Source organism: Patiria miniata, unplaced genomic scaffold (assembly GCF_015706575.1).
Source record: "Patiria miniata isolate m_02_andy unplaced genomic scaffold, ASM1570657v1 HiC_scaffold_1, whole genome shotgun sequence".
Classification (NCBI taxonomy): Eukaryota; Metazoa; Echinodermata; class Asteroidea; order Valvatida; family Asterinidae; genus Patiria; species Patiria miniata.
Genome location: NW_024037047.1, coordinates 32,721,633 through 32,749,442, shown reverse-complemented (window position 1 = coordinate 32,749,442; position 27,810 = coordinate 32,721,633). Strand labels below are relative to the sequence as shown.

Below are 27,810 nucleotides of genomic sequence, written 5' to 3'. Positions count from 1 at the left end.
GATGGTTGAGGTCATGGGAGGGGGGGGGGGGGAATCTGCGTGAGATGGTCAAAACAACCCGGCCCTTTTCGGGTAAAAGTGACATTTTCCCATGTTTTCTTCAGCAAAACTCATAAATACATTAATAATAACATTTATTTTAATGGAAAAACTCTCAACCGAGTAAACTATGTGCTCACTTGCCTCAAAATCTTTGCAAACCCTTCCGGAAGGCAAATGAAAAAAGGCAAATTACTAAAGGTCAATGGAAAAAATGGCAACATCGATTTTCTTGTTCCCAGTTCTCATAAGATTACATTTGTAATGGTTGCCATGAATTAACATGAAGTTTCCATGGGAACCCAAATCTATACATTGGCCCCCTACTATACGGTAAATTCAACATCTACAACTACATTTTTTTTGCAAATTATAGAAGACTGTAATTTTAACTTAGCCTTGTATACTATGTCCCGGCTTTCTGCTTTCGGCTTTCCGGTCTTCAGTCCCTCTGCTATTGACAACTGTCTTGTCATGGCTGATACCGACGTTGGGGCGAGCTCCGTCGTCAGTAGCCTTGATTTTAATGTAGCTTCGTAAAATGAGATGTCGAATTGACTTTAGGAGAGCAAAATTGCCCGTCTTTCCCATTTGCTGAAATTGGCACTATATTGCAATGGAAGAACAGCGCCACAAAAATTGTGTGTTGTCCTTACTGCTCGCAAGCGTGAAGTGATCTAGCTTCAATCCAAACACGTACACATGCCTGTGCCACTCCCTATTCAAATTACCCGTCCTTAACCACTCTACCAAATGATTTGCATATAATAGTGGCCGCGCTGTATTTTAATGCACTGCATAACGAAGATATGCTGACGATCGTTTATCGCGTACGGGCGAATAATGACGAACGCCTTTGGGCTTTTGTAAGCAGGGCAGTGCCATCGTACTGGATTACCTCGTGACATCAATGTATCCAAACAGTATAATACTGTACTTTTGGGGTCGATTTTATTTTTACCGGGCTTGCCGTGTCTTGAATGTTCATGAATTTTTAAATCCATTGCAGCCTCATCATCTCTCATGATTCTGCCCGGACCCGAAGTGTTGGCTTCACCAGACACTAATGTTACTCTCACTTGCATAGTGGCCGGGGACGCAGTCCATCATGATCTAATACTCAGATGGCTCTTTGAGAATGAAGTCCGGGGTTTCTGCAATTTTTCAAGTGGGGAGTTCCCTGGGTCCTTTACGGGACAGGGAGTCTATGAGAGGCGCTGCAACCTGACAGTCGGGCCAGTGGACAATTCGTCCGTGGGTATCTACAAGTGCCAGTATTTTGACGGGAAGCAAGTATTCGCCCAAAAGCTAAAATTCATTATCGGTAAGTGACCACAGTATTCAATTTGCAGGGGCGCTAAGGTAATTAAGTCTTTGGATTGTGAATCCAATGCGGCTTTTTTTGTCAAGCTAATTTTTGCTTTTTTCCAAATTTAGAACATAAAATGGGAGTGGCTATTTTGTTGCACTTTCATATTTCTCTAATTTCTGTGGCCAGAATAGGTTTTTTAAGTGCATAAATACATTAATCCTAATAATTTCTCACCTCTTTTGGAATAAGAAAGTTATGTTTGTAACAAACAGTTTTCAGACCATAAAATTATAAAAGCTCAAAATCTCATCCTATGGATTACACAAATGCAAGATCTATATGTCCTTTACTGCGGTTATGAAGACCTGAAAAAAGCATCAAGCCACTGTCGAAATTTAAATGTGGACCTGTGTATTATGTCAAAGTTTCTTCGGACAAATAAATAAACCTGCAGTTTTAAATTTAAAAAAAAGTCATGTGAACAAGCTTGCTTTAACTGCGATAATTTCGGGGATTGCGAACAAAGTTGGGGATATAAATTTTATATTAATGTCACAACCACTGGTTGGAAAAGAGGGTATTTTACAAAAAGTATCGTCTTTATACACTGTTCAGGAATGAACGAATGCGATGATGACTCGACGAACGACTGCGATGCCAACGCTGACTGTGTTGATTTGGTTGATGGTTACGATTGCATTTGCAAGGATGGATTCAATATGGACGAGGCTACAGGGAATTGCACAAGTATGTTTATTCAGTTTGTTGTGTATTTTCCCGTCAACTCCTTTCTTTTTTTGTGAACTACGCGTTGAGTGGTTTAAAGTGTCCTGTATAATTATTGTACATAGAAGAGGATTTTTTGTTTCGTTCATTATAGCTCCAAGATTAATTAACTACAGGTTTTATGATTTTCTTGGAATCTGATGACTCCGAAAGGTGTAACATTGACAGTTGAAACATTGCTACATCACAAATTCTTCGCTTATATAGACTTGACAATCACCTGATGTAGATTTCATCATGTGACCAATTGACAATGTCACCACACGAGAAGCATCTCGTCTGACTAACTGACTGTCTTGCTGGCTGTCTTGCTGGCAGTGTTGTATAGTCTCGAGACCGGTTTCGGACCACTTTGTGCTGGTTTCGGTCTCGCTCTTAGTCTCAGGAGCTGTGGTCTCCGTCTTGGTCTCGGTGTCGGTCCCTTTTGGTCTCGATATTTTGGCTGGTCTCGAGTCGAGACCGGCAATATGAACCATTTACAGCTTGATCGATTACTTTGTGTTCACTTCGTTCAGTACCGTTGATAGTAAAAACAATTGCTAGCCCGTAGATCATGTTGTAAACCTTGTTAACGAATAGTTATATATCGTTGTTGGTTCGAACTGCACGTTGAAAAGTCCCTTAAGTACTTTAACTGACTGTCTTTGACGGCCCTTGATGCAGCTAGCTGCATCAAGGGCCGTTCAGTACAGCTGATAGTAAAAACATTGGCTAGCCCGTAGGTCATGTTGTAAACCTTGTTAACGAATAGTAATATATCGTTGTTGGTTCGAACTGCACGTTGGAAAGTCCCTTAAGTACATGTAAAACTGCAGCTAGCTGCATCAAGGGCCCACCATTTTCGGGGATTGTGTAGTTTGGCCCACCCTTTTGGGCGTATTCTCTTGTATATTTTATTCTTAAACTAAATGAGCTGCTCCAAAATAGTGACATTTTCGACCCCGCAAAATCTTCTCTTTAATTTGGGACAGTTTTTTGGAGAAAAAGTAAAATTGTCTACCTGATTTTCCAGCAATGAATGTACACACTCTTACCAGTTAACACTCACTGTTGCAATTAAAGTGTATGATAAGACTCCATTTTCTGGCTGCTCATTTGAAGTACCCCATTCCTCAAAAAGCAAAATCCCGGTTAGAAAAAAATATAAATCCATATCTGGTTACCACCTCGCATCTTGTGGGTCTATGTATGTAAAAGTCTATATCCCATTACAGAAATTTAAAAAAATTATTCAATATTTTCTATCTCCCATTTGTAAAATTCAGGTTTACAAGTTTTGGTAGAAGTTAAGTCCTCCTATTATTTAAGGAAAAGGAGGCCCAATGTAAAATTACAATTGCATCTTTACATATCCGTTAGTAGTCATAGTTGAAACCTAGGGGTGACGGTTAAGTTTAGGATCAGAGTTCCTATAACAGATGAAACATCCACCTTTATTTTTTTTTTTACTTTTGTCAAGTTTTAACATTGCAAAAAATAAGAAAACATTTTCGCACAGTGCAAAAATGTTTACCAATTTTGTGCAATATTAAAACATCGCACTCCTAAGTTAAAGTTTTTTCATCAGATTAAAAAAATATATATTTAAACAAAATTATTTTTGTAAGTGGCAACGAGATATGGAGTTGTTTCCAAGTTTTGTAAATGATGGTGCAAACAACAACAAACCCTGATGTCATTTTGTAAATTAAAGCATGAAGCGAACATGAAGAGCACCCCCATGACACAAGCAGGTACAAGTAATTCCTAGCTTTCAATTACTTCCTTCACATCCCCATCAACTTCATCATCTCAAGAACAGACTGTTCAGCTGTAATTGTTTTTCTTGATTATTATTTAGATCATTGTAATTTTTTATCCGCGGTCTTGATCTCGGTCTCGGACCATATCGGTCTCGGTCTTGGTCCACCTTGAAGGGGCTGGTCTTGGTCTCGGTCTCGAAACTTCAGGTCTCGGTCTTGGTCTCGGTGACCCGGTTTCCGACTATCCGGTCTCGACTACGACACTGCTTGTGACTAACTGTCACTTGTGACTAATTGTAGATTGTTGAAGACAGCCAAACAGTAGCATCGTATAGGATTACCACTAATAAAACATGCATGAAAGGGATCCGGTGAATAGTCATTCTGGATCATTAAAAAAACAAGCGCGAGTGCACAATAAGCTTTGACGAAAAATGCGACCCCGATGGCACATATGGAAACCATACTTTTGGTTAATTTTCAGGACAGACAGACAGACAAACCATCCGACCGACCAACCACAAAGTGACATGTATAAGCTCCTGCCAGAAGTTAAAAAATGCACTTTCGGACAAACTGAACAACACAGTAAAAAATGGTAGTTATAGAAACACTTTTTGTAATCCCCTTTTGTTTATTCTAATCCGTTTAGATTATTTGCATAACATGAAATTCTGTTAGTGCTATCAGTGATAAGCCTGAAGGTGTGCCCTTTCATTTTAGAATTCAACTGCATTGTTTGTTGATACTGCTTTTATCGTTCGTACGTGAGCAAGCTTGCTATAACTGCGATAATTTATGGGGATTGCGAACAAAGTAGGGGATATAAATTTTGTATTAATGTCACAACCACTGGTTGGAATAGAGATGAGTTGACAAAAGGTATCGTCTTTATACACTATTCAGATATGAACAAATGCGATGATGATTCGGCGAACGATTGCGATGCCAACGCTGAGTGTGTGGACTTGGTTGATGGTTACGATTGCATTTGCAAGGATGGATTCAATAAGGACGAGGCTACAGGGAGTTGCCAAAGTACCTATTCTTCAGTTTGTTAATTATTTTCCAATCAACTGTTTTCGTGAACTACGCATTTACTGGTTTAAAGTGTCCTCTGTATTGAATAGAAAAGAGGATTTTGTTCATTCATATAGCTCCAAGATTAATTTACTACAAGTTTTATGATTTTCTTGCAATGTGATTACTCCGAAAGGTGTAACATTGCCAGTGGAAACATTGTTACTTTAAAAATCGTCGGTTATATTGACTTGACAATGATGAAGATTTCATCACATGACCAATTGACAATTGTCAGTACACGAGAAGCATCTCGTCTAACTGACTGACTGTCTTGCTGACTGTCACTTGTGACGGGCCGCCACTTGTGACTGGCCCGCCACTTGTGACTGGCCCGCCACTTGTGACTGGCCCGCCACTTGTGACTGACCGCCACTTGTGACTGACTGTAGATTGGTGAAGCCAACCGAACAGTAGCATCGTATAGGATTGACGCTAATAAAACATGCATGAAAGGGATCCGGTGAATAGTCATTCTGGATCATTGACAAAGTAGTGCGAGTGCACAATAAGCTCTGGCGCAAAATACGACGCCGATGGCACGTATGAAACACCATACTTTTGGTCAATTTTCGGGACATTTACAGACAGACAGACAGACCATCCGACCGACCGACCACCAAGTAACATGTATTAGCTCCTTCCAGGCCTTAAAAATGCACTTTCGGACAAACTGGACAACACACTAAAAAAATGGTAGTTATAGAAACACTTTTTGTACTCACCTTTTTGTCCTACATGTTGATTCTATTAATCCATTTAGATTATTTGCATGTTAGTGCTATCAGTGTTAATTCTGAAGGTGTACCCTTTCTTTTTCAATTAGAAATCAACTGCATTTATTGTTCATGCTGCATTTATTGTTCGTACGTGAACAAGCTTGCTATAACTGCGATAATTTGTTGGGATCGCACACAAATTTGGGGATATCAATTTTGTATTAATGTCACAACCACTGGTTGAAATAGAGGTTATTTGACAAAAAGTATCGTCTTTATACACTGTTCAGATATGAACGAATGCGATGATGACTCGACGAACGATTGCGATGCCAACGCTGAGTGTGTGGATTTGGTTGATGGTTTCGATTGCATTTGCAAGGATGGATTCAATATGGACGAGGCTACAGGCAATTGCCTAAGTAACATTTTTTTCAGTTTGTTGTATATTTCCCCGTCAACCCCACTTTTTTTCCCGTGAGCTACGCGTTTAAATGGTTTAAAGTGTCCTCTATAGTGTATATAGAAGAGGATTTTGTCTCGTTCATGTAGCTCCCAGATTATTTCACTTCTGTCAAGTTTTATGAATTTCTTGCAATGTGATTCCGAAAGGTGTAACAATGACAGTTGAAACATGGTTTCATCACAAATTCTTCGGTTTCAGGCCCTGTCACACTGTCTGCGATCTTATATGCGCTCTCACCGCGTCCTTGAAAAATAGCTGGGGCGCAAAAACAACTACTATATCGCAGCGACAACTACATAGGTCGCCAGATGGGCGCCAGGGGGTCTTAATGGTCTCCGATGAGCGTGGAGGTCTTTGAAGATGCTCAAAACAATCGCAACACCTCTGCGCTCTGGCCAGGGCGCCGTAATGACGCATCTCGGGCGCTGTGCGAGCATGAATCGTGCGACATTGAAGTGGCATTGACGCAGCCTAGGCGCAAGCCAGTCTACATGATGTAGTCTCCATGAGAAAGTAACTCGACTGCGATGAACTTGTAGAATAATTTTGAAACTGGACTGTGTATTGACCGTTTTGTTGTGGTATTTATACAGCGCAAGTGACGTCACATGAGCGTATTTTGGTCAAATAGAGAGCGCGACGCATGCTACTAGGACGTATCAACAGCGAGTAGAGCGTACTGTGAGCGCAGTGACAGCGCAGCGGCAGCGACTAGATTGAGTAATTGGGCTTGGCAGGGGTGCATAGAGAGCAAGTTGAGCGCATCGTAAGTGCGGGAAGAGCACAGTATTAGCATAGCTTGAGCTTCTTTGAGACAGAAAGTTGTCATTTTCTTGAGTCCTCGCTGCGATTGTTAAATTTATGAAATATTGTTGGTCGCCGTAAGGTCTCTTATGAGATCGCATATAATGTGACAGGCCCTATACATAGACTTTACAATTATGAAGATTTCACCGCGTGACCGAATGACAATACCAGTACACGAGAAGCATCTCGTCTGACTCAATGACTGTATTGCTGACCAGTGGCGTCACCAGACTTTTCAGTCTGGGGGGGCACAGGGGGGGCACCAGCATTTGATGGGGGGCACTTAGGTGGATACGGATCGCCGTCCTGGGAGAGGGGTCTAAGGGGAGGGGGTGCCCCCCTCCCCTTTGGAAAATTTTCGCATACGGAGGATGGGCTAGATGCAAAATGGTGCCACATTTGATGCTAAATTCGATCTGAAGATATCTCCAGAAATTGCTATTTAACCAACTCAGATGATGGGAGTTGAATATAACAATATATATATATATTTTTTTACCAACCCAAATCTCAGATGGGGGGGCACTCGGGGGGGCACTAGGTTTTCCAGGGGGGGCACGTGCCCCCCCCTGGCCCCCCCTTGGCGACGCCACTGTTGCTGACTGTCACTTGTGACTAATTGTAGATTGGTGAAGACAACCGAACAGTAGCATCGTATAGGATTACCCCTAATAAAACATGCATAGAACAGATCCGGTGAATAGTCATTCTGGATCATTGAAAAACATGCGCGAGTGCACAATATGCTCTGGCGAAAACTGCGACGCCGATTGCACATATGGAACACCATACTTTTGGTCTATTTTCGGGACAGACAGACAGACAGACCATCCGACCGACCGACCGACCGACAAGCTCCTGCCAGAGCTTAAAATACATTTTCGGACAAACTGGACAACACGGTAAAAAAGGCGGTTATAGAATCACTTTCTGTACTCAACTTTTCCCCATATGTTTAGTCTATAAAAGCCGTTTAGATTATTAACATAGCATGAAATTCTGTCAGTGCTATCAGTGATAATCCTGAAGGTGTGTCTTTTCTTTTTCAATGAGAAACCAACTGTATTTGTTGTTCATACAGCATTTATTGTTCGTACGTGAACAAGCTTGCTATAACTGCGATAGTTGTCGGAGATTGGGAACAAAGTAGGGGATGTAAATTTTGTATTAATGTCACAACCACTGGTTGAAATAGAGGTTATTTGACAAAAAGTACCGTCTTTATACACTGTTCAGATATGAACGAATGCGATGATGACTCGACGAACGATTGCGATGCCAACGCTGACTGTGTGGATTTGGTTGATGGTTACGATTGCATTTGCAAGGATGGATTCAATATGGACGAGGCTACGGAGAATTGCACAAGTATTTTTTTTTCAGTTTGCTGTGTATTTTCCCGTCAACTCCACTCTTTTCGTGAACTATGAGTTTAGTGGTTTAAAGTGTCCTCTATAATGTATTCAGTCTATAAAGCCGTTTATATTATTTGCATAGCATGAAATTCTGTTAGTGCTATCAGTGATGCGTCTTCCCTTATTAAAAGGAAAAAATGAAATCGGAGGTCATGAAAAAAATCTTTGGGGTCAGACTTCATGACATTTTGTAGAAATGTCTACATATAAGAAAATTAATATCATGGCAAGAATACCCACAATTTAGATATGGGTAAAAAAAGTGGTGTTTTGAATAGTTAATTAATCCTCTTATTATCGTTAAATAGGATGCACAAAGTGCATTGACCCCTCGAAGGTCAACAGAGGTCAGACACGAGATTCCCTTCATAGGAAATTATTTTCATAGCATGAGCAACTTACCATTACGACTTGGGTCTTGAAAACGTTGGGGTTGAAATGGGTAAATCGTAAAAAGTAACTATAAATAGAGTTAGTGCAGTTAATACAAGGGTAGTTGACCTCTGGAAGGTCATCAGAAGTCAATTGTGAAATTTTTAGGCATTTGGTCGTTATTTACATTGTATGAAAACTATACATTGACTAAGGTCATACGAAAGTGATGTTTTCAAGAACAATAGGTATAAATAGAATATTCAAAGGTCATTGACCCCTAAGAGGTCACCAGGGGTCAGATATGAAATGCCTCTATATTAAAAAAATAATTGTTATGGTGTGAAGACTTCACATGCCAAGTTTCACGCTTTTATCACAAAATGCACAATTCTGTCCCTGCGCACCACTAATTAATGGTTATTTGACAAAAAGTTCCGTCTTTATACACTGTTCAGGAATAAACGAATGTGATGATGAATCGACGAACGATTGCGATGCCAACGCTGACTGTGTGGACTTGGTTGATGGTTACGATTGCATTTGCAAGGATGGATTCAGTGTGGACGAGGCTACAGGGAGTTGCCAAAGTAACTATTTTTCAATTTATGTATTTTCCCGTCAACTCCACTTTTTTCGTGAACTACGCGTTTAGTGGTTTAAAGTGTCATCTGTAATGTATATAGAAGACGATTTTGTTCATTCATAAAGCTTCAAGATTAATTTACTACAAGTTTTGTGATTTTTCTTGCGTTGTGATTACTCCGAAAGGTGTAACATCGACAGTTGAAACATTGTTACATAACGATTTTTTCAGTTATATAGACATGGCAATGATGAAGATTTCACCACTTGACCAAGTGACAATGTTGACAACGTGAAGCATCTCGTCTAACTGACTGACTGTCTCCCCGGCTGTTACTTGTGACTGACTGTTACTTGTGGCTGACCGCCACTTGTGACTGATTGTAGATTGGTGAAGACAACCTAACAGTATCATCGTATAGGATTACCACAAATAAAACAAGCACGAAAGGGATCCGGTGAATAGTCATTCTGGATCATTGAAAAACAAGCGCGAGTGCACAATAAACTATGGCGAAAAATGCAAGACCGATGAAACATATAGAAACCCATACTTTTGGTCAGTCAGACTATCTTACCGACCTACAGACCGACCACCAAGTGACATGTATAAGCTCTTGCATGCCAAAGCTTAAAGACAGGTAAACCAGTATGTGAACAAGCTTGCTATAACTGCGATAGTTTTCGGGGATTGTGAACAAAGTTGGGGATATAAATTGTGTATTCATATCACAACCACTGGTTGGAATAAAGGTTATTTGACAAAAAGTACCGTCTTTATACACTGTTCAGATATGAACGAATGTGATGATGACTCGACGAACGATTGCGATGCCAACGCTGACTGTGTGGATTTGGTTGATGGTTTCGATTGCATTTGCAAGGATGGATTCACTGTGGACGAGGCTACAGGCAATTGCCAAAGTAACTATTTTTCAGTTTGTTATGTAATTTTTCGTCAACTCCACTCTTTTTGTGAACTACGCGTTTAGTTGTTTAAAGTGTCCTCTATATTGTATATAAAAGAGGATTTTGTTTCGTTCATATAGCTTCAAGATTAATTTACTGCAAGTTTTATGATTTTTTTGCAATGTGATTACTCCGAAAGGTGAAACATTGACAGTTGAAACATTGTTACATAACAAATTCTTCGGTTATATTGACTTGACAATGATGAAGATTTCATCACATGACACTACACGAGAAGCATCTCATCTGATTGACTGACTGTCTTGCTGACTGTCACTTGTGACTGATTGCAGATTGGTGGAAACAGTAGCATCGTATAGGATAACCCATCGTATAGGATTACCACCGTAACCACTGGACCACGTGGGGTGCTGGGGTCCAGTGATTACGGTGTTCGACTCGTGTGCCTTGATACATGGGTTTGAAACCTGACAGGGAACATGCTGCTTGTGCGCTTGGGCAAGGCACTTTACTACGACTACCTTTCTCCACCCAGTAATGGCAGCCGTGCTAAAGCCAGGGTAAAAAAAATGAGCGCCAGGAGCGTCACTTCGTGACGGACATGAGCGCTATACAAGACGCCATTTTTATTATTATTATTAATAAAACATGCATGAAAGAGATCCGGTGAATAGTCTTTCTGGATCATTGAAAACCAGCGCGAGTGCACAATAAGCTCTGGCGAAAAATGTGACGCCGATGGCACTATGGAACACCATACTGTTGGTCTTTTTTTGGGACAGACAGACAGACAGACAGACAGACCATCCGACGACCGACAACCACCAAGTGATATGTATAAGTTCCTGCCAGAGCTTAAATTTATTGTGTTCTTCAAACACGCACGGGAATTCAAACTGTCTGCGCCCAGGACGGCTTCAAAGCGTCTCCGTGCGCAAGAATGAGGAGTAGCCGCTCTAGTAATTTAATATGGCTCTATGGTGATAACCCTGAAGGTGTGCCTTTTGTTTTCAATTAGAAATCAACTGCATTTATTGTTCATACCCATCTGTCAGAGAGTAACCTAGATGGGAGTGTTGGTGTAAACAGTGCAGTTATAGCTGTATGCGCCTCCGTGGTCTTGTTGGTCATTGTGGTAGTCGCACTCGCTGTCTTCGCTCTTTTGAGCTTCAAGAGAATGCGTGGACAGGCATCGATGACCCAGAACGCAATGCTTAGCACGGAAGCGGCAGAGTCAGCGGTTGCAATGGTGAGTCTAGACCGGGAACTTCTCTGCAGCCCCGCCCACTGCGCACGTGTTCAACGTCGGCACACGGTGTTCTGACCAATCACAGCCGTGATTTATATCCGACGTGCGTGCAAAAAAAAAGTCCGTCATGCGTGCACGCGCGTAGGACCATTCACTATCGATCACTAGCGTCTTGGGCCAAGACTAGTTTGTGCACACTGGCGTACCCTGGAGATCACTGGTGAGGACATCCATTTTTTGTGACAATCTAGTCCAAAATGTTCCCATAGCGCCGTAGGCGCTGTCTAGTCTATTAGTATACGGTAAACATGAAAATGCGTTAAGCATCAAAATGGCGACCGCTGGCGTTCGCTTTGCAATTTTCCAAAATGTTGGACAATAATAACTAGAGTTTCGCGTTTGTTGTTACAAACGCAGAGTGGTCGGGTAGACAACTATTTTATGAAACACTGTCCAGTTAACGGGAACATGTAATAGGATTTATATGACTTAAATACATTTAAAACAGCTTTCTTGCCATGTAACTACGAAGTTTCCACCTCCTTTGTAGCAATAAAAGAGAGAATTTTCAACATTTAAGCTTTGATGCTAATGAAAATTTCCATATTCATGAGCCAAAGCGTGATGTCATTCAAGGCAAAACCGTAGTGTCTCCATAGCTTTGTGTATACAAATATATGTCAAAGCTGTCTTTATTTTCTTGGAGTAAATTCCACTTTTTATTGTTTATCATGTAAAACAGCTTATTTTGACAATCGTAGTGGCAAATATTTCTTCCAAAAAAATTGTGTGGCTAATTTTGAAGGACGAATTTTTGTACTGTTCATAACACACCTTTAGCAAGGAGTACCTTGTGTGACAAAAGCAAAATAGCACCCTCTTATATATTGATGAAAGGATTTACTAATAATTGGAAAACTACCACTTTCTTGTCACTTCCAATGAAAACAAGTATTAAGATCTTGTATGTATTGTTGCAACACATAGTAATGTGCATGAAATCAAGATGAGCTGAATTTCCACTGCATGTTTCCTTTAATTTATGAATATTTTTATGTAAGAACAAAGGATTTCGAAATAAAATCATTTCCAGTAAAATCAATTATTTTTATCTTCAAGTACAAAAATACATCTTTAACGGTGTGATCATTTTCAGTAAGCAGTCTATGTACACATGCAAGTTATTTCTTGGTTGATGACGTCATTATTCAAAAACGGAAAGTGATGTTCATTGTAAAGTAAAATAACGTATGTATTCATAACACCCACCCTCCGGTTTGATGACGACACAGTATTTGGAAACAAAGGTGAACATTGTAATGGATATCTTTTGGGGGGCTAAGATCGACATGGATCAATTGATAGAAATTACATTTGAAATATGATTGTTTTCAAATTCTCATAGAAGTAACTTCTGGTCTGATGACGTCATGAATTTGAAACCTTGCCAAGTTATATGTGGTTAATCAAAGAATATCAAGGAGCGATTTGGTAAAATTTGAACGGATGGTTTTCAAATTAAAGAAAGCACACACTATTTTATGTGCCGCTAGGGGGCGCCCTTTCGAAAGATGACGTCATCACACTGTTTTATTTGTCTGACATTCCTCACTAAACACTTTCCTAATTTGATGTGTGTAGTAAAATGCTTCCACTTTTGAGTTGTGTTCGGTTTTTATTGCACTTCCGGTAACACCGGAAGTGAAGGTCATGCGGTTTTGTGTCCGGGAACAAGAAATGTTTCTCACGGCATAGTCTACAACCTCACGAAAAAAAACCACGATACTGTATTTAGTTTAAAAGAGATAACGCAAACTATTTTGTCAATAGTTGCCCTTAAATCGCTTGTAATTTGATACCTGATGACGTCATGATGACGTTACAAAATTTACAACATCTTCGTTACATGGTACAAGTTCACACAAGGTTTTATGATCATACCGTAAACCCTTTGGAAGAATTGTTGCTTTGTTTTGATTTCAGGCTAAAGTCTTCGGTTTGAATTGACCTAACTTTGACCTTCCGGTAGACCCGGAAGTAAAGGTCAAGCGAGTTAACGTACACGACAAAAAATGTTCATCTACAAATGGCCTATCTGATTACAAGGTTGGAAAACAATTGATTGGTTTGTTCAAGAGTTATAGGTGACAGAATATCATCATTTTTTCAACGAAAATTGCTTGCAATTTGACACCCGATGACGTCATCATGACGTCAGAGTAATATGCACCACTAGGGATGCGGGCCGATATATGTTGAAAGTTACAATTTCATACCATATACCGTTTAAGAGAAAACCCGCGGAAACGTGCCGTACGGAAAAAAAATAAAGATTAATCGGAACAATAATAGAGAGTGGTCGGGTTTTGTCCGACCACTCAATAAATCAAGTGCATGTGTGAATGTTAAAGTTATTACAATAATGACACAACAATAACCATTCTGTTTGTCTCCTTAAATTAAAACTAATGTTTCAGTTAATCCAAATACTGCACAGTCAAAAAAATGGTGGAATGTACCAATGAAATACCGCAGCTGCCTGATGAATATTAATGTGGTTTAGTAAAACAAATACAGCATGATTTTGTGGGTAAATAGTGAAAACAAATGACCCCCAGGCGTTGGATGATTGGGACTATCTCCCTCGGCTTCGCCTCGGGAGACAGTCCCAATCATCCAACACCTCGGGGTCATTAGTTTTCACTACTGCCCCACAAACCATGTTGCATTTGTATAATAACTACCGGTACATCGCCAGAGGGAAATGACGCGGACTCTGCTATGGGCGGTTTATCTGTATGTATTTTGTTTCACAATTAAATAATTATTTTGTTTAGCGAAAGTTACATTTTTTTTTGGAGCGAAGGTAGGATTATCACGTTGACTGAATGTTCGCAATTTCATTTCAACCCTAATAAAAGATAACATTTGCAAAAAAGGGGGTTAATATTACTTTTTTTTTCATTCATTAACACTTATTTCCATTTCAAAATTCATAAAACACAAGCATTAACAACTTGGTGTATAATTAACGGACAAAATATGAAGATGTTACATGTACTTCGAAAAAAAACCACGTCTGTTTATGCCATCGAAAAAAGTGTTTTTTATAGATCACCATTCGATACGGACGCGCTATAGCCTTGGCGTCCCTCTCATTTTGAAATCAGATATCTTGCCCTGAATATTGAGCTCGTCTTCGAAAGCTGGGTTATCAATAACGATAGTGAGCACTGATTCTTGCTCTTTACATTTTGTATGAGTCTTTGCTAAGATATACACCGTATTGTTTTCCCAGCTCGTAACATCATACGAAGACAGGATCGCGAGGGCTGCTGCAGCCTCTTACGAAATCGAGAGTACGAGGCAACGTGAACTGGCTTCAAAGGGGGGTGGTCTCCCGAGCTGGGCTAAACCATGGGAGATCCTATGGAGCGATTTGTTGCTGGATGATGAGGTACTGGGAAGAGGGAACTTTGGAGAAGTCAGATCGGGGGCCGTCAGAATTGGAGGCAAGGTGATCCGAGCGGCCATCAAAATGCTCAAAGGTAACATGAGTTACTCTCCAACAAAACCAGCCTCCAACGAATTTTTTTGTTCAATTGATTCGGAATGGTTATTCGCTTGGATTTACTTGCAAACAGATTTACACAATAGGCCGTCTAGCCCATTCGTTGGCATTAGGGGGTCCTATACGATAGCACTGCTCGCCTCGCAAGTGACAGTCAGTGAGTCACTAAGTCAGTGCGCGAGATAGGGGGAAGAGGAAACGAGGCTTGCTCTCTGGGACCAGCAAAAATAGATGGAACTGTACAGCCCGAAGATAAAATGTTTGTCCTCTAAATGGGGTGGGATAGTCACTGGATCAGATGTGCTTTGGGGCAAACATTCACGAAGATAATCATGAAAGACTTCAATTTGCATAGCTTTAGGCTTGGATATATCTTAAGCAACACTTCTCTTCCTGGCGCCACAAACTGAGGTGTAAGTAAATTTTGTCTATGACTGGGCATGAGGTGGATACCCTTTGTATTATGTAATAGCTGAGTTTCTCTTTTTTGTTAATTAGAGCACTCGTCAAGTTCTGAAAAAGACGAATTTATGCAAGAGTTCAAGACCATGTCCTCTATCGGCCATCATGTTAATATCGTTTGCCTCTTCGGGGCATGCAAGCATCAAGGTAATGTCAATAGAAAACATTAAATGTTCAATCTCCAAGCAAAAGCAACAGGGTTAGCGTGAGAGGAAACATTTTATTGGCCACATAATTTAAAGTGTCTCTGAAAGTTCAATATTTCTTACAGGCTGAAGAGGTGTAATGTAAAATTTGGACTCTATGTTCCCTGGTTGCGTTGCGCATGACTAAGAGGAGACATTTAGTACAGTAAAAGATCACGTGTGGGGTTAGAATCCATATAAGGCAAAACAGACCAGATTCCATAGAGGAGTCCAAACTCCAAAGGACACCTAGCTTCACTGGTTGTGCAGAAGAATTAAGTAAACATAGGCTACTTTGTGTTTTTGTTACAATTATTTTTTAATGCTGATTGGAAAATGTGGACTACTTCACCCTCTACAGTGGCTTGGTATTAGTCAAATAAACCTTAATATTAAACTTCACCTTTCATTGTAAAATCACTGGTTAATTGATATTACTTTCTGGATAATTTCTGATAATGAAAGTGAAAATTTGTTTTTACATTTTACCAAAACAAATCATCGTTGCTTTGCTTTATATGAAACTGCTGCATATAAAATAAACATTGTAATACGAAACTCCTTCTCGTGATCCGTAAGATAAAACTGAACAAATTGGGGCAGAGGATACTCTGTACACTTCCTCTTTGACCTCTCAATTTATGCTGATACCTTACAAAGATGTGTTGTACGTCGCCTTGGAATATCTTCCCTACGGCGATCTGCGCAGCTACCTGCGGACGGCTCGCTCACAGTCAGACTCAGACGAGGATGCCTTGTCTTCCGGTCAGCTGGTCCAGTTTGCTCTGGATGTTGCCAAGGGAATGGAACACCTTGCTCAAGCGGGGGTAAGTCGAAGTTCCGTCTGTTGTGACTGGCGGAACATTCGTCCCGCCTGAGTAGTTCTTTTCTGTAAGAAAATTATAGGTATTTGCATATAAGTTCCTCTTTATGTTTGTCATGCGGTTGAAATCCAGCTGCTGTGACAGCTACATAATAATAGATTTTTGTGTTGCAAGGATAATTTCTCCGTAGCAAGACAAACGTTCAAAGGCTAAAGTAAAATCCCTACAAAGCGATCTAAATATGCCCTGGTACTTTATAAACTGTTCTGCTTTCTTTCTCAGATAATATACTTATCTATTAAGAGCCGTCCAATGACATTTTACTAATCTTAAGTCCGACATAGTACACGCGCGTCTAGGTAATGGTGCTGTTGCCCACGTGATCAGAGGACGGGGCTTGTCTGACTGATATGTCGATGATTTGTTTTATCCCTCTCGTTAAAAGGTGATTCACCGTGATTTGGCCGCGAGAAACGTTCTGGTTGGAGAAGAGTTGGTTGCAAAAGTCTCCGATTTCGGACTGTCCAGAGGAGAAGATTTCTACGTGCAGATGTCATCGGTACGTAATCATTTTAATCACGACTTTTATATTATGTCACGCGTTAAAGCATTCGCTTCGTGTGGCATGAACTGAAACCATGTGTTGTTGTTGTGGAAACATTTCTGGATGTTACAGTTTCCATTCCTGACTACTCACTTTGCTGTCGCATAGACAGACCCAACACAACTGGAGGAGGGATTTGTTTACAGCTTGGAAGGAATTCCTATCTTCCATGACAGAGATGTCGATCCCGAGTTTTGGAATTCGCGGTATAGTGGCTCTATCGCAGAACGGGTCCTATTTGCCGCCATGTACAGACCACCAAGTGCCAATGGTGACATTATCAGCTACCTAGCCCAACCATCTTGTCTATGCTATCCAAATTTAGTGCCCAATCAGCGGTTCTACTTCTACAGATACAGCTGGTCGTCGAACTCTTGAGCTTTGCAACTCTCTTGGACTGACTCAGATAGTCACTCAACCAACGAGGGAAGATCAGATTCTCGACCTGGTTCTGACTGATCTGGAATCCACCTCTTTTTTCAACAACATTTGCAAGGCTGGGAACATCGTACCACAATCCTGTCTTAGTTAAGCTGGATGTCCCTCTCTACATAAATAAGCCTTAGAGACGGAAGGTGAGGCGATACGACAAGGCCGACTACTGGGGCATGAGAGGCTACCCGTCTTCTAAGGACTAGTCCCTAGCTCTTAAACGCGATGACCCGGAAGAGGCTTGCAGCAATATCACCAACATCATCTGTGATGCAATGGAAATATATATCCCTAGCAACCTTAATTCCAATAAAAAGCGAGACAATGTATGCATGGTTCAACGATATTTGCAAAAAAGCAGCATTAGAAGCGTCCGCTTGTTCAGGAAACGGAAGAAAAGCAACACTAAAAAAAACAGGGACAAGTTTGCAGAAGCTAGAAGGGAATACAATCAGAGAAAACAAGAAGCAAAACAAAATTGTGTATAACAAGTTGAAGGAGTAGCTCTCAGACGGCAACCTCAGTAGTAAAAAGTGGTGGAATTTAGTAAATACCTGAGTAACAGGAACCATATACCAGTCCTAAAGAAAGACAACCTAGTATACACCACAGCCAAGGGAAAAGCTGGAAAAAAAAACTGGTCCAGACCTTTGCAAAGAAATGTCAGCAAGAGGATACAGAGGAGCCTGTACCTGAGGTTCAGCCGACAACAACCACCTCCAAGAACAGTATCCTTTAAACCGAAGGATATCAAAAGGCTCCTGAGAAAGTTACAGCTTGACAATGCTACTGCTTCTCACATGGAGAATTTCCAAGCCAATGGGAAATAGCATCGGTTATACCGATACACAAGAGGGACTCGAAGTCTGATCCATGCACCAATATACCGTCCCATCTCTCTTCTCAATAACGTCAGCAAGGTTATGGAGGCGGTTATACAGAGTTAACTTCAGAAATATCTGCTGCAGACCAACTTATATCAGACATACAGTTTGGATTTAGACACCACCATAGCACAGGCGACATTCTTAAAATAAAGCAGTCTCCTGACGATGACTAGAGCAGGCTAGTCGAAACGTTGAGACCAAAGACAAGTTCTTTTAGAACTTACAGCAGGACTGTTCTAAACAGAACAAAAACTACTTAGCAAGTTGATAATAAGCAGGACAAGTTCTTCTCAGAACTAATATCTTCTAAGCAGTAGTTATTACCACATGGTGTTACCGCAAAACCGAAACAATTCTTAAAATATTTCTCATCAATGGTCCAATGCACTGGACAGAGGCAATGAAGTGCTTCTTAAAGCTTTGGACATCAGAGAGGTGCATTTGACAGAGTGTGGCACAACGAGTCTCTGGCAAGTTGCTTGTATAGATTGACAGATATCTATCAAACCGGTCCATCAAAGTGGTTATATCTGGCCAGTCCTCATGTAAATCTTTCATAATTGCGTCTGTACCCAAGGGATCTACGCTGGGCCCATTTTTGTTCTCCGTCTTTATAGATGATCTAGGAGATGAGTGCGGGAACACACTGTACCTATATGCAGATGACTCTACCCTTTACTGCGAGATTAGATCAGGTGATGACCCTTAGGCCATATATAACAGCGAGCCCGAATAGGGACCTGGACAGAATGAGGATCTGGGCACACAGATGAAACGTGGTCTTCGAACCAACCAAGTGCAAGGCCCTTACAATTTTTTGAAAGAGGAACCAGTCTAGGTTACTCCCTCTTTCGGGGGAACACCAGATTAGCTGAGAAAGCTGAGCTGTCAATCTTGGGTGTCACAGTTGATGAGAAACTCACTTGGGCAAGGCATATTTCCAATATGTCTGCTAGAGCTGGACAGAAGCTGGGAGCTTTAAGGAGATGTTGCTAACAAGCCGAATGAAAGAGAAAGAGCGACTATCTACAAGGCACAGGTTCGCAGTGTTTTGTGCTGGATGGGTGCTTCTACCATCACACTTATATCTATAGATTCCTTGATAATATCCAGAGCAAAGCTCTCCACATCATCGGCGTGGCCGATGATGCGGAGACAAAAGTGAATCTCAACATTTCATCTCTTCATCATGGGCGTCAAGTGAATGTTCCAATAGTTCTGTTCAAGATGCATGGCAGTCTGTGTCTATCAGACTTGAAGGCTATGCTACACAGCCCTATGAGAGACAAAGTGCAACACGCTTCAGCTTGTCGACGCCTAGCCACGCACTTGCTGACCCAGTCTCTAGGACCTATTCCACTGGCAGAACTTTCATCCACACCAGTTGCAGTCCATATCTGGAACAGACTCCCACAGAATGTGTAGCTGGAGCAATCAAAGACAATGGCAGTCTGTCCTTCAAAAGTAGGGTGCGTCAACATCTCCTGTCAAGACATTGATTTGTAGCAAGCTCCTTACCCCTCTAAGCTGCTGTAAACCACTGATTGGCTCATGTAGACCTCATTTATAGTGCTAAACTGGCTATATCTGCACATGACCATGGTCATACTCCTTGGGCTATTGTTCACCTTAGCATTTAAACAAAATGTAAACAAATGTACACAAAATGTAGTGTGAAAAATGGTAAGCAGAATATAAGGAATCACAGGTCAAAGGCTACCCAGAGAATGGTAACCGCCCTTCTTCGTTCAATGTGGTGCCTATCTTTCTGACAGGTACCATCTGTGTATTTCTTCCAAATTACAGAAGCGGGTTCCCCTTCGTTGGTTAGCAATTGAGTCCGTCAGGCACAATACATACACCACCAAGAGTGATGTGTAAGTTTGATTTCTCTGTCGTGTATTGAAGACCAGTGGCGTATCCAGCTTTTTGTGTCAGGGTGGGTAAAATGACTGTATCAACGTCTGAATTAACAGTCTGAAGGCCCTCTCAAAAATACTGTCATGTTTTAAATGTTTAATGACGTCATCAAATGCGCAGGGGGAGGGGGAAATTGGCCCTTGGTGCCCCACCTCCTCCGCTGGATTTTTTTAGATTATGTTATTGATTTTTTTTTTTCATTCGGATTTGTGCCTGCTTCCTCCCTTCTCAGCCAAGAATAATGAATACCTTTTAATTAATTAATTAAGTTTTATTTTGTTCACTTAGGTGGTCGTTTGGAATACTTCTGTGGGAAATAGCCACTGTTGGTAAGCTATTACAACCCAATATTATGAACAATGGGATTTGTATACCACCTAAATACTTAGATAGAATAATGAAATAAAGTAAACAGAGAAACATCCTTTTCCATTTAATCCTAATAACATTTATAATAGGCTATACATTGAGTTTTAACATTGAACAATATTAAATTACACAGATTAGTTTTCTACAAAACAAACATGAGTTCATAATAGCTTTGACCACGTAGACATTTTCAGGGACAACGTTAATTTTTGTATCATCTACTAAAACTATTTTGGCACCTGTCTTACGGACTGGCTGAACATTATCAGAATCATTCATAACACTTCGAATAAACACAATTTCTCCTTTATAAATCTCTCCTCGTGTGATTGCTTTCTTTTGAAGGGGGAACTCCCTACCCGACCATTGACAGCGATTCTTTGCCCGGAAAGCTGCTGCAAGGATACCGCATGGCTAAGCCGAGCAACTGTGATGACCACAGGTATTAAGAATAGTGTAAAAGGTTTCCAAAAGAAGAACAGAATTTAGCTTTCTAAAAGGAAAGTAACAGTATTACTCACAGATCGGTAAATGTACCTGTTTAACGATCGTAAAGAATAAATGCATCGTCTGTGCTGATCATCTCATCCATTGCGAAGTGTATGGCTCCTCATTGAACAATGATATATATGGGTCGTTTGTGGATCCTTTCCGTTTAGTCGTGTCCAGTACGTATTATATGTCTGTGCTCAGGTGGGTAGGCATACACAGCGTTATGGGGAAGTTTTTTATTGTTAGGCAAATTAGGACCGAGTTATGGGGACTTTCTGCTGTCCCCATAGCATTTCGGTCCCCACAAATACCTTGCACAGACGAGTGTAAGTCCCCACAATTACAGAACAAGAAGGTGTGTGCTTTCGGTGTAACAAGGGCAAGTGACCCTTGCTCCTGGTTCAAGTAGCACAATTCAGCCCTTTTTATAAGAATTATCAATAAAAAGAAGTAAAATACTGATAATTAAAACACGACGGTTAGGTTTTAATGACATTGCGTATGGCTATGTTTGAAAGTAAGCATTAAGGATAGACCTATGCAAGAATTTCGTCCGTACTAACATTAACATATCACACATTCAATAGAACTTTCACTTTCCAAATAAAGTTATGTAGTTTGGAACAGACGACTTGCCTTTAAACTCTATATTTATTGATTTTTTTTCTGTTAAACATGTACTTTAATCATAGGCGCGATGACAATGATCGGGGGAGGATCAGAAGAAAGAAAAAAAATCGTTGATTTCAATTCACTTTCCACTCATAGTTTGTTTTTGGTTCTTTTGCTATAGTTATGCTCTGATGCGCAAGTGCTGGGACGAGGATCCTAATAATAGGCCAACCTTCACCGAGTTGGTCTCCATCCTGAGTGGCATGGCAGTGAATAACACCAATAGTGTGAGTTGCACTTCACCTAAAAATAAGCATCCGTAAACTTATTTAAAGCTTAAGCTTAACTAAAGTACAGCTGTGCTAAAAATGCTACATTTACTATAAGGTCAACTTGACTCACAAGGTCAGAGCAGAACAGAAAATCAACCCTATATCATTAGAAATCCATTGAAAATGAACCGCAGATAGGTACCTTGACTGCGCTGTGAGGTTTGTGGTAGACCAGTGTTTATTATCAGAAAATACCAAAAATCTTTGCTACCCCATTTTAGCGATTCGAACTTGACTATTGGTTTGTATTTTGATATCCTGTTTTCTTTATAATGAAGAAATAATCCTTTTCCCGATGAAAAGAAAGTTGCGACGGGAAAAGGAAAGACGACAGATACTTGACGAATGAGGGCGTTGTTACGACGCCATTTTGGGGAGTAATAGATATGTGTTTTAGGGTAGCAGACCAGTAAATAAACTTCCATAGACCCCAATGGTAAATGTTCCAAATTCAAAAATTCGGGAAAAATACTCACAACTCTCCAAGGTGTTCAAGACACACATCAAATTAAAGCTTATTTCATCATCTTTTTTTTTTTAATTTTCGGGGGGTCAACTGATGACTTTTTGGAAAAATTTCCATCTGAAGATGATCACCCCTGAATATAGTCCTGGAGCCCATCGCCATATTGAAAAAAAGATGCATACACTCCACTGCAAAATAGAGCGCTTTTACGGTCCAAATTACCTCCAAATTTCACAAAACTGCAAGCTCCCACTCCTGTGCACGGATTCCACCCATATTTGTTTACAAACCCTCAAGTTCATGGCCCACAGCATGCTCAAATACTGAAGATGTTGAGGGCATACAAATCGTGATTTGGCCGGCGTAGGCAATTTCGGACCGATTTACTGGTCTGCACCCCTAGCCTTGTCCCTGCCCCTCCCCCAATAAAATATTGGGACCGGGAGCTAGTTCCCATTTAAGGCCATTGATTGGATGACCTCTGCACGTGCGCAGTATGATTGTTTATTTTTAAAAATGATGATTACAGCGTTGCGCATGGATGACAGTTGAACACATAGTGGTGGTCCTTCGGATCCGAAGAAGACGTCATAGTTTGGCAACTCGATGAACTCGAAGATGGCTCCGCAATCCGAAGCTGGATTGACAGAGTCTGGAGCAATGGGGGCATTGGAAGTCAGTCAGTGTCGTTGTTGTCGGCCGGTTGTCTCGCTGGTGGCGTTTTTCCCTCGCTGCAATCAGATGTTGTCGACGGGCCTCCTCGAACCTGGAGCTGGCCTTGTGCACAAGCGATCGCCAAAGTGGTCTATTACTGGCGTGGGACTCAAGGTCCTTAGGATGTATGTCGCACATCCGGAGGTTGGATTTGATACAGTCCTTGAACCTCTTCTTGGGCCTGCCCTGCTTTCGTCTGCCGCACGCCAATTCGCCGTACAGCAGGTGTCTTGGCATCCGGTGTTCCTCCATGCGAATGACGTGCCCCACCCATCTCAGCTGGGCCTTGATGAGCACTAATTCTATGCTGTTAGACTTTGCACGGTCGAGAACCTCGAGGTTTGTGATGCGGTCATGCCACTGGATACCAAGGATGGAGCGGAGAGCACGCATGTGGAAGCTCTCCAGCTTTTTGATGTGCCTGCGATATAGTGTCCAAGATTCACATCCATAGAGGAGAGAGGGGAGAACCACGGCATTGTAAACTTTTAGTTTGGTCATCAGACGTATGTTGTGCTGGTTCAGGACTCTGTTGCGGAGCCTCCCTAGCGCTTGGCTTGCTTTGCTGATGCGGGTGTTGATCTCCTCATCAAGGGAGCCATCGTGTGAGATGATGCTACCCAGGTACCTGAAGCTCTGGATGTTGGAGAGCCGGGTGCCATCGATGGTGATGGTTGGAGGAGGGGAGTCATTGTTTAAGGCAGGCTGGTGGAGCACTTCGGTCTTGCTTAGGCTGATTGTCAGGCCAAACAGCTTGCAGGCTTCTGAGAAGCGGTCCAGCATGAGCTGCAGGTCGGAGTCTGTGTGGGCCATCAGTGCGCAGTCATCGGCAAAAAGCGCTTCTTGGATGAGGTCGTAACGACACTTGGTTTTGGCGGTGAGGCGACGGAGGTTGAAGAGGGAGCCATCCAGGCGATAGCGGATGGAGACTCCTTTCTCCAGGTCTTGGTCGGCGTGGGATAGCATGTGGGCGAAAAAGATGTTAAACAGGACCGGCGCCAAGACGCAGCCCTGTTTCACACCATTGCTGATTGCGAACTCTTCGGTCACTTCGCCGCTAGTGAGGACCTGACCGGTCATGCCGTCGTGAAAGAGCCGTATCACTTTGATGAACTTCTTCGGTCATCCAATGCGTTCAAGCACAGTCCAGAGAGCTTCTCTGTTGACCGTGTCGAACGCCTTGGTCAGGTCAATGAACACTGAATAGAAGGGCCTGTTCTGTTCTGTACACTTTTCCTGTAGTTGTCTCAAAGCAAAAATCATGTCTACCGTGCTTCTGTCGTATCTAAAGCCACACTGTGCTTCGGGAAGAATTCGCTCAGAGACGGTGACCAGCCTGTTGAGGATGACCCTTGCAAAGATTTTCCCGGCAATGGAGAGAAGCGAGATGCCCCTGTAGTTGCCGCAATCCGCCCTGCTACCCTTGTTTTTGTACAAGGAGACTATGAGGGCGTCACGGAAGTCATCCGGCATCTTCTCCTCGTCCCACACACTCTGCAGAATATTGTGGAAGGCTTCAAGGGCGTTGGGGCCTAGTGCTTTGTAGATCTCTGCAGGTATGCTGTCCTTCCCTGACGCTCTGCCGGAGCTGGTCTGGCGGATCGCCTTCTTAATCTCTGTCATTGTGGGGGAGAGTCGAGTTCCTCCACTGCAGGTTGCTGTGGAATCTGGTGAAGCGCGGCCGGGTCCACGGTTGACGGTCTATTGAGTAGGGTGCTGAAGTGTTCCTTCCAGCGTTCTTGGAGCCCTGCCTGGTCCTTGATCAGGGTTGCACCGTCCGAGGACAGCAGTGGTGAGCATACCGAGGTCGAGGGGCCATAGACTGTCTTCAGGGAGCTGAAGAATTTCTTGGTATTATGGGTGTCAGCGTACATCTGGACCTCTTCGGCTTTCGCCTGCCACCACTTGTCCTGCATCTCTCGCAGCTCAGCCTGCACCTTCGCCCGGAGGGACTTAAACCTCGCTTTTTTGGGCACTGAAATGGGATCGTTCTGCCATTCGGTGTAGGCTTTGTTCTTGGCAGAGAGGGCGGTTTGGATAGCTTCCTCATTCTCATCAAACCAGTCTTGGTGAGTCCTTGCTTTCGGGCCGAGCACCTCCTTCGCCGTCTCGGAGACGATGGTCTTGAAGGCAGACCATTTCCCGGTGCTATCACTCTCAGGGGGTGGGCCCTCCTGAAATTTTTCGTCGAGAGTCTGTTGGAACTTGGCGAGGTAGGACTCGTCCTTCAGCTTGGCAGTGTTGAAGGAGGCTCTGATGGTCTTGGGTTTATTTCTGTGTGGCGGTGGGATGTGCAGGTTCATGACCGATCTCACTAGTCTGTGGTCTGTCCAACACTCAGCACCTCTCATGGCGCGGGTCACGCAGACGTCCCTGATGTCACGTTGGCGTACGATGACAAAGTCTATCATATGCCAGTGTTTCGACCTTGGGTGCATCCACGTGGTTTTGTATTTATCCGCCATCCTGAACAAGGTGTTGGTGATGCACAACCCATGTTCCGCACACTTGCTAAGGAGGAGCAGGCCGTTGTCGTTGACATTGCCCACACCATGTCGCCCTAGGACTCTCTCCCAGCTGTCGTAGTCCCTGCCCACTCGCGCATTGAAATCCCCGAGGATGACAAGCTTGTCAGCCTTGGGGGTAGTCTTGATGGTCTCGTCGAGGAGCTGGTAGAACTGTTCTTTGGCCTCATCTGTGCTTGAGAGTGTGGGTGCGTAGACACTAACAATAGTAAGGTTCCTGTTCTTACTGAGGGGGATGCGAAGCTTCATGAGTCGTTCGCTAATCCCAACTGGAAGCACAGGAAGGTTCTTCACAAGCGTTGACCTGATGGCGAATCCTACTCCGTGGATCCGGTCTTCAGCTTGCGGTTTTCCTTTCCAGAAGAAAGTGAATCCACCTCCCTCTTCCTTCAGGGATCCCTCGTCAGCAAAGCGGGTCTCGCTGAGTGCAGCGATATCGACACGGTAGCGCTGGAGTTCCCTAGCCACTAGCGCGGTTCTTCTCTCGGGTCTGCTGGTATTAGCTCGGTCGAGGAGTGTTCTGACATTCCAGGCTCCCATGATGAGTTTTCTTTTCTTTTTACTTTCTTTATTATTATTTCGACCGCAGATTGGATGAGTCTGTCAACCGCGGTAAGCTGACCAGACTTAAGAGGGCAAAGCATTTGTTTAGGGTACCTTTTCTAACCCCCTCCCTCATGCGAGGGTGGGCAGTGCTAACCTAAAGAGGCTGCCCAGTCGCCCTGGGTGCTGCCGAGCTCTCCTGGTTGCCCTCAAAGTTCAGGAGAAGAGCGACCACTCTCCCAAAGGCCGCCTACGTGCAGGTTTGTGACTAACAACTGCCAGTGCTCACCAAACACCTGTTGCCTTCGCCACTCGCCCATCGCCGCAGGACTTTTTAAGGGGACGACAGATCGGTGATGAGTTGCATAACAGACCTGTGCGTGAGTGTTTTATAGTGGGAGAATCGTTGCACGGGGGTAATCCCACTCTCTCGGCCTGGTGAGTCTAGATCCAATGGCACGAAAAGCCGTTACAATTGGAGACTGCCAGGCTGCAGTGAATGACCAGGACTTACTATGTGTCACGTCCATGCTCTTACGCGCTCCACAAGCACTTGCTGACACCGCCTTCACGACCGTTGGACCCACTGTTGATCTCATCCGCTCACTCTGCCGGGAATCAGTCTTCACATGCTAGGGCTGACATACCCTAAATCCTTTGAAACTACTTTGCCGGAGATGTGGCCGCTGTCGCATGCAAACAGCTACGGGTATAGACTGCCAGCCAAGGCTAACGAGCTCTACCTGCCCGGGTTTGTGATCAGAGTTGTCCTTCTCCTAGGCAGACAGCCGTCCTAGGCTGACGAGTTCTACCTACCCGGGTTTGAGATCAGAGTTGTCCCTCTCCTAGGTGGACTGGCGACCAAGCCTACGAGCTCCACCTACCCGGAGCACCTGGTTATAGCGCCAGGAACACGCTGACACCCTCTGCCGTTCAGTAAAAAACAGGGTTGGCGCGAGAAGCCAGACAGTAGGATTTGGTTAGGAGAGGCTCATGTTGAGACGCTGTGCTATGTAATGGGATATTTCAGTGGGAGAGGAGCTGCTCATTTCTCCAGTCCATCCCAGCACGTCCTAACCCATTTAAACACATGCGACCTTTAAAATAAACAAGACTGTTACCATAACCAGTAGGCAAAATAGCCAGCATCTTCACGAAGGCTCATTTCGAGCATTTTAACTGTATAGGTTTCAAAATACTGAAAATAGTGCCCCTTTCTTTATTGAGAAGTACTGTGGCAACAACACTCAATACGCCAAGATTATTCAACGGTTAATGTTTCCCTTTCTATTTCGCAGACGTATATGGCGATGGACAGCATCAGGTATATCAATTGGAGCGCCATTCGCCCCGAGTTTGATGACAAATGA

The 27,810-nt window shown here is 42.7% G+C and overlaps 1 protein-coding gene across 1 annotated transcript; it reads left to right on the top strand.

Annotated features, from left to right (window-relative positions):
• The first annotated feature begins 447 nt into the window (after positions 1-447).
• On the top strand, positions 448-27,810 carry LOC119732989 (fibroblast growth factor receptor-like). The gene is made up of 13 exons (XM_038206574.1): positions 448-550; positions 1,049-1,363; positions 10,116-10,247; positions 11,309-11,502; positions 14,801-15,050; positions 15,572-15,682; positions 16,381-16,547; positions 16,990-17,103; positions 20,274-20,344; positions 20,676-20,716; positions 21,102-21,198; positions 22,042-22,147; positions 27,739-27,810. The coding sequence occupies exons 1-13, from the start codon at positions 448-450 to the stop codon at positions 27,808-27,810; spliced, it is 1,773 nt and encodes a 590-aa protein (XP_038062502.1).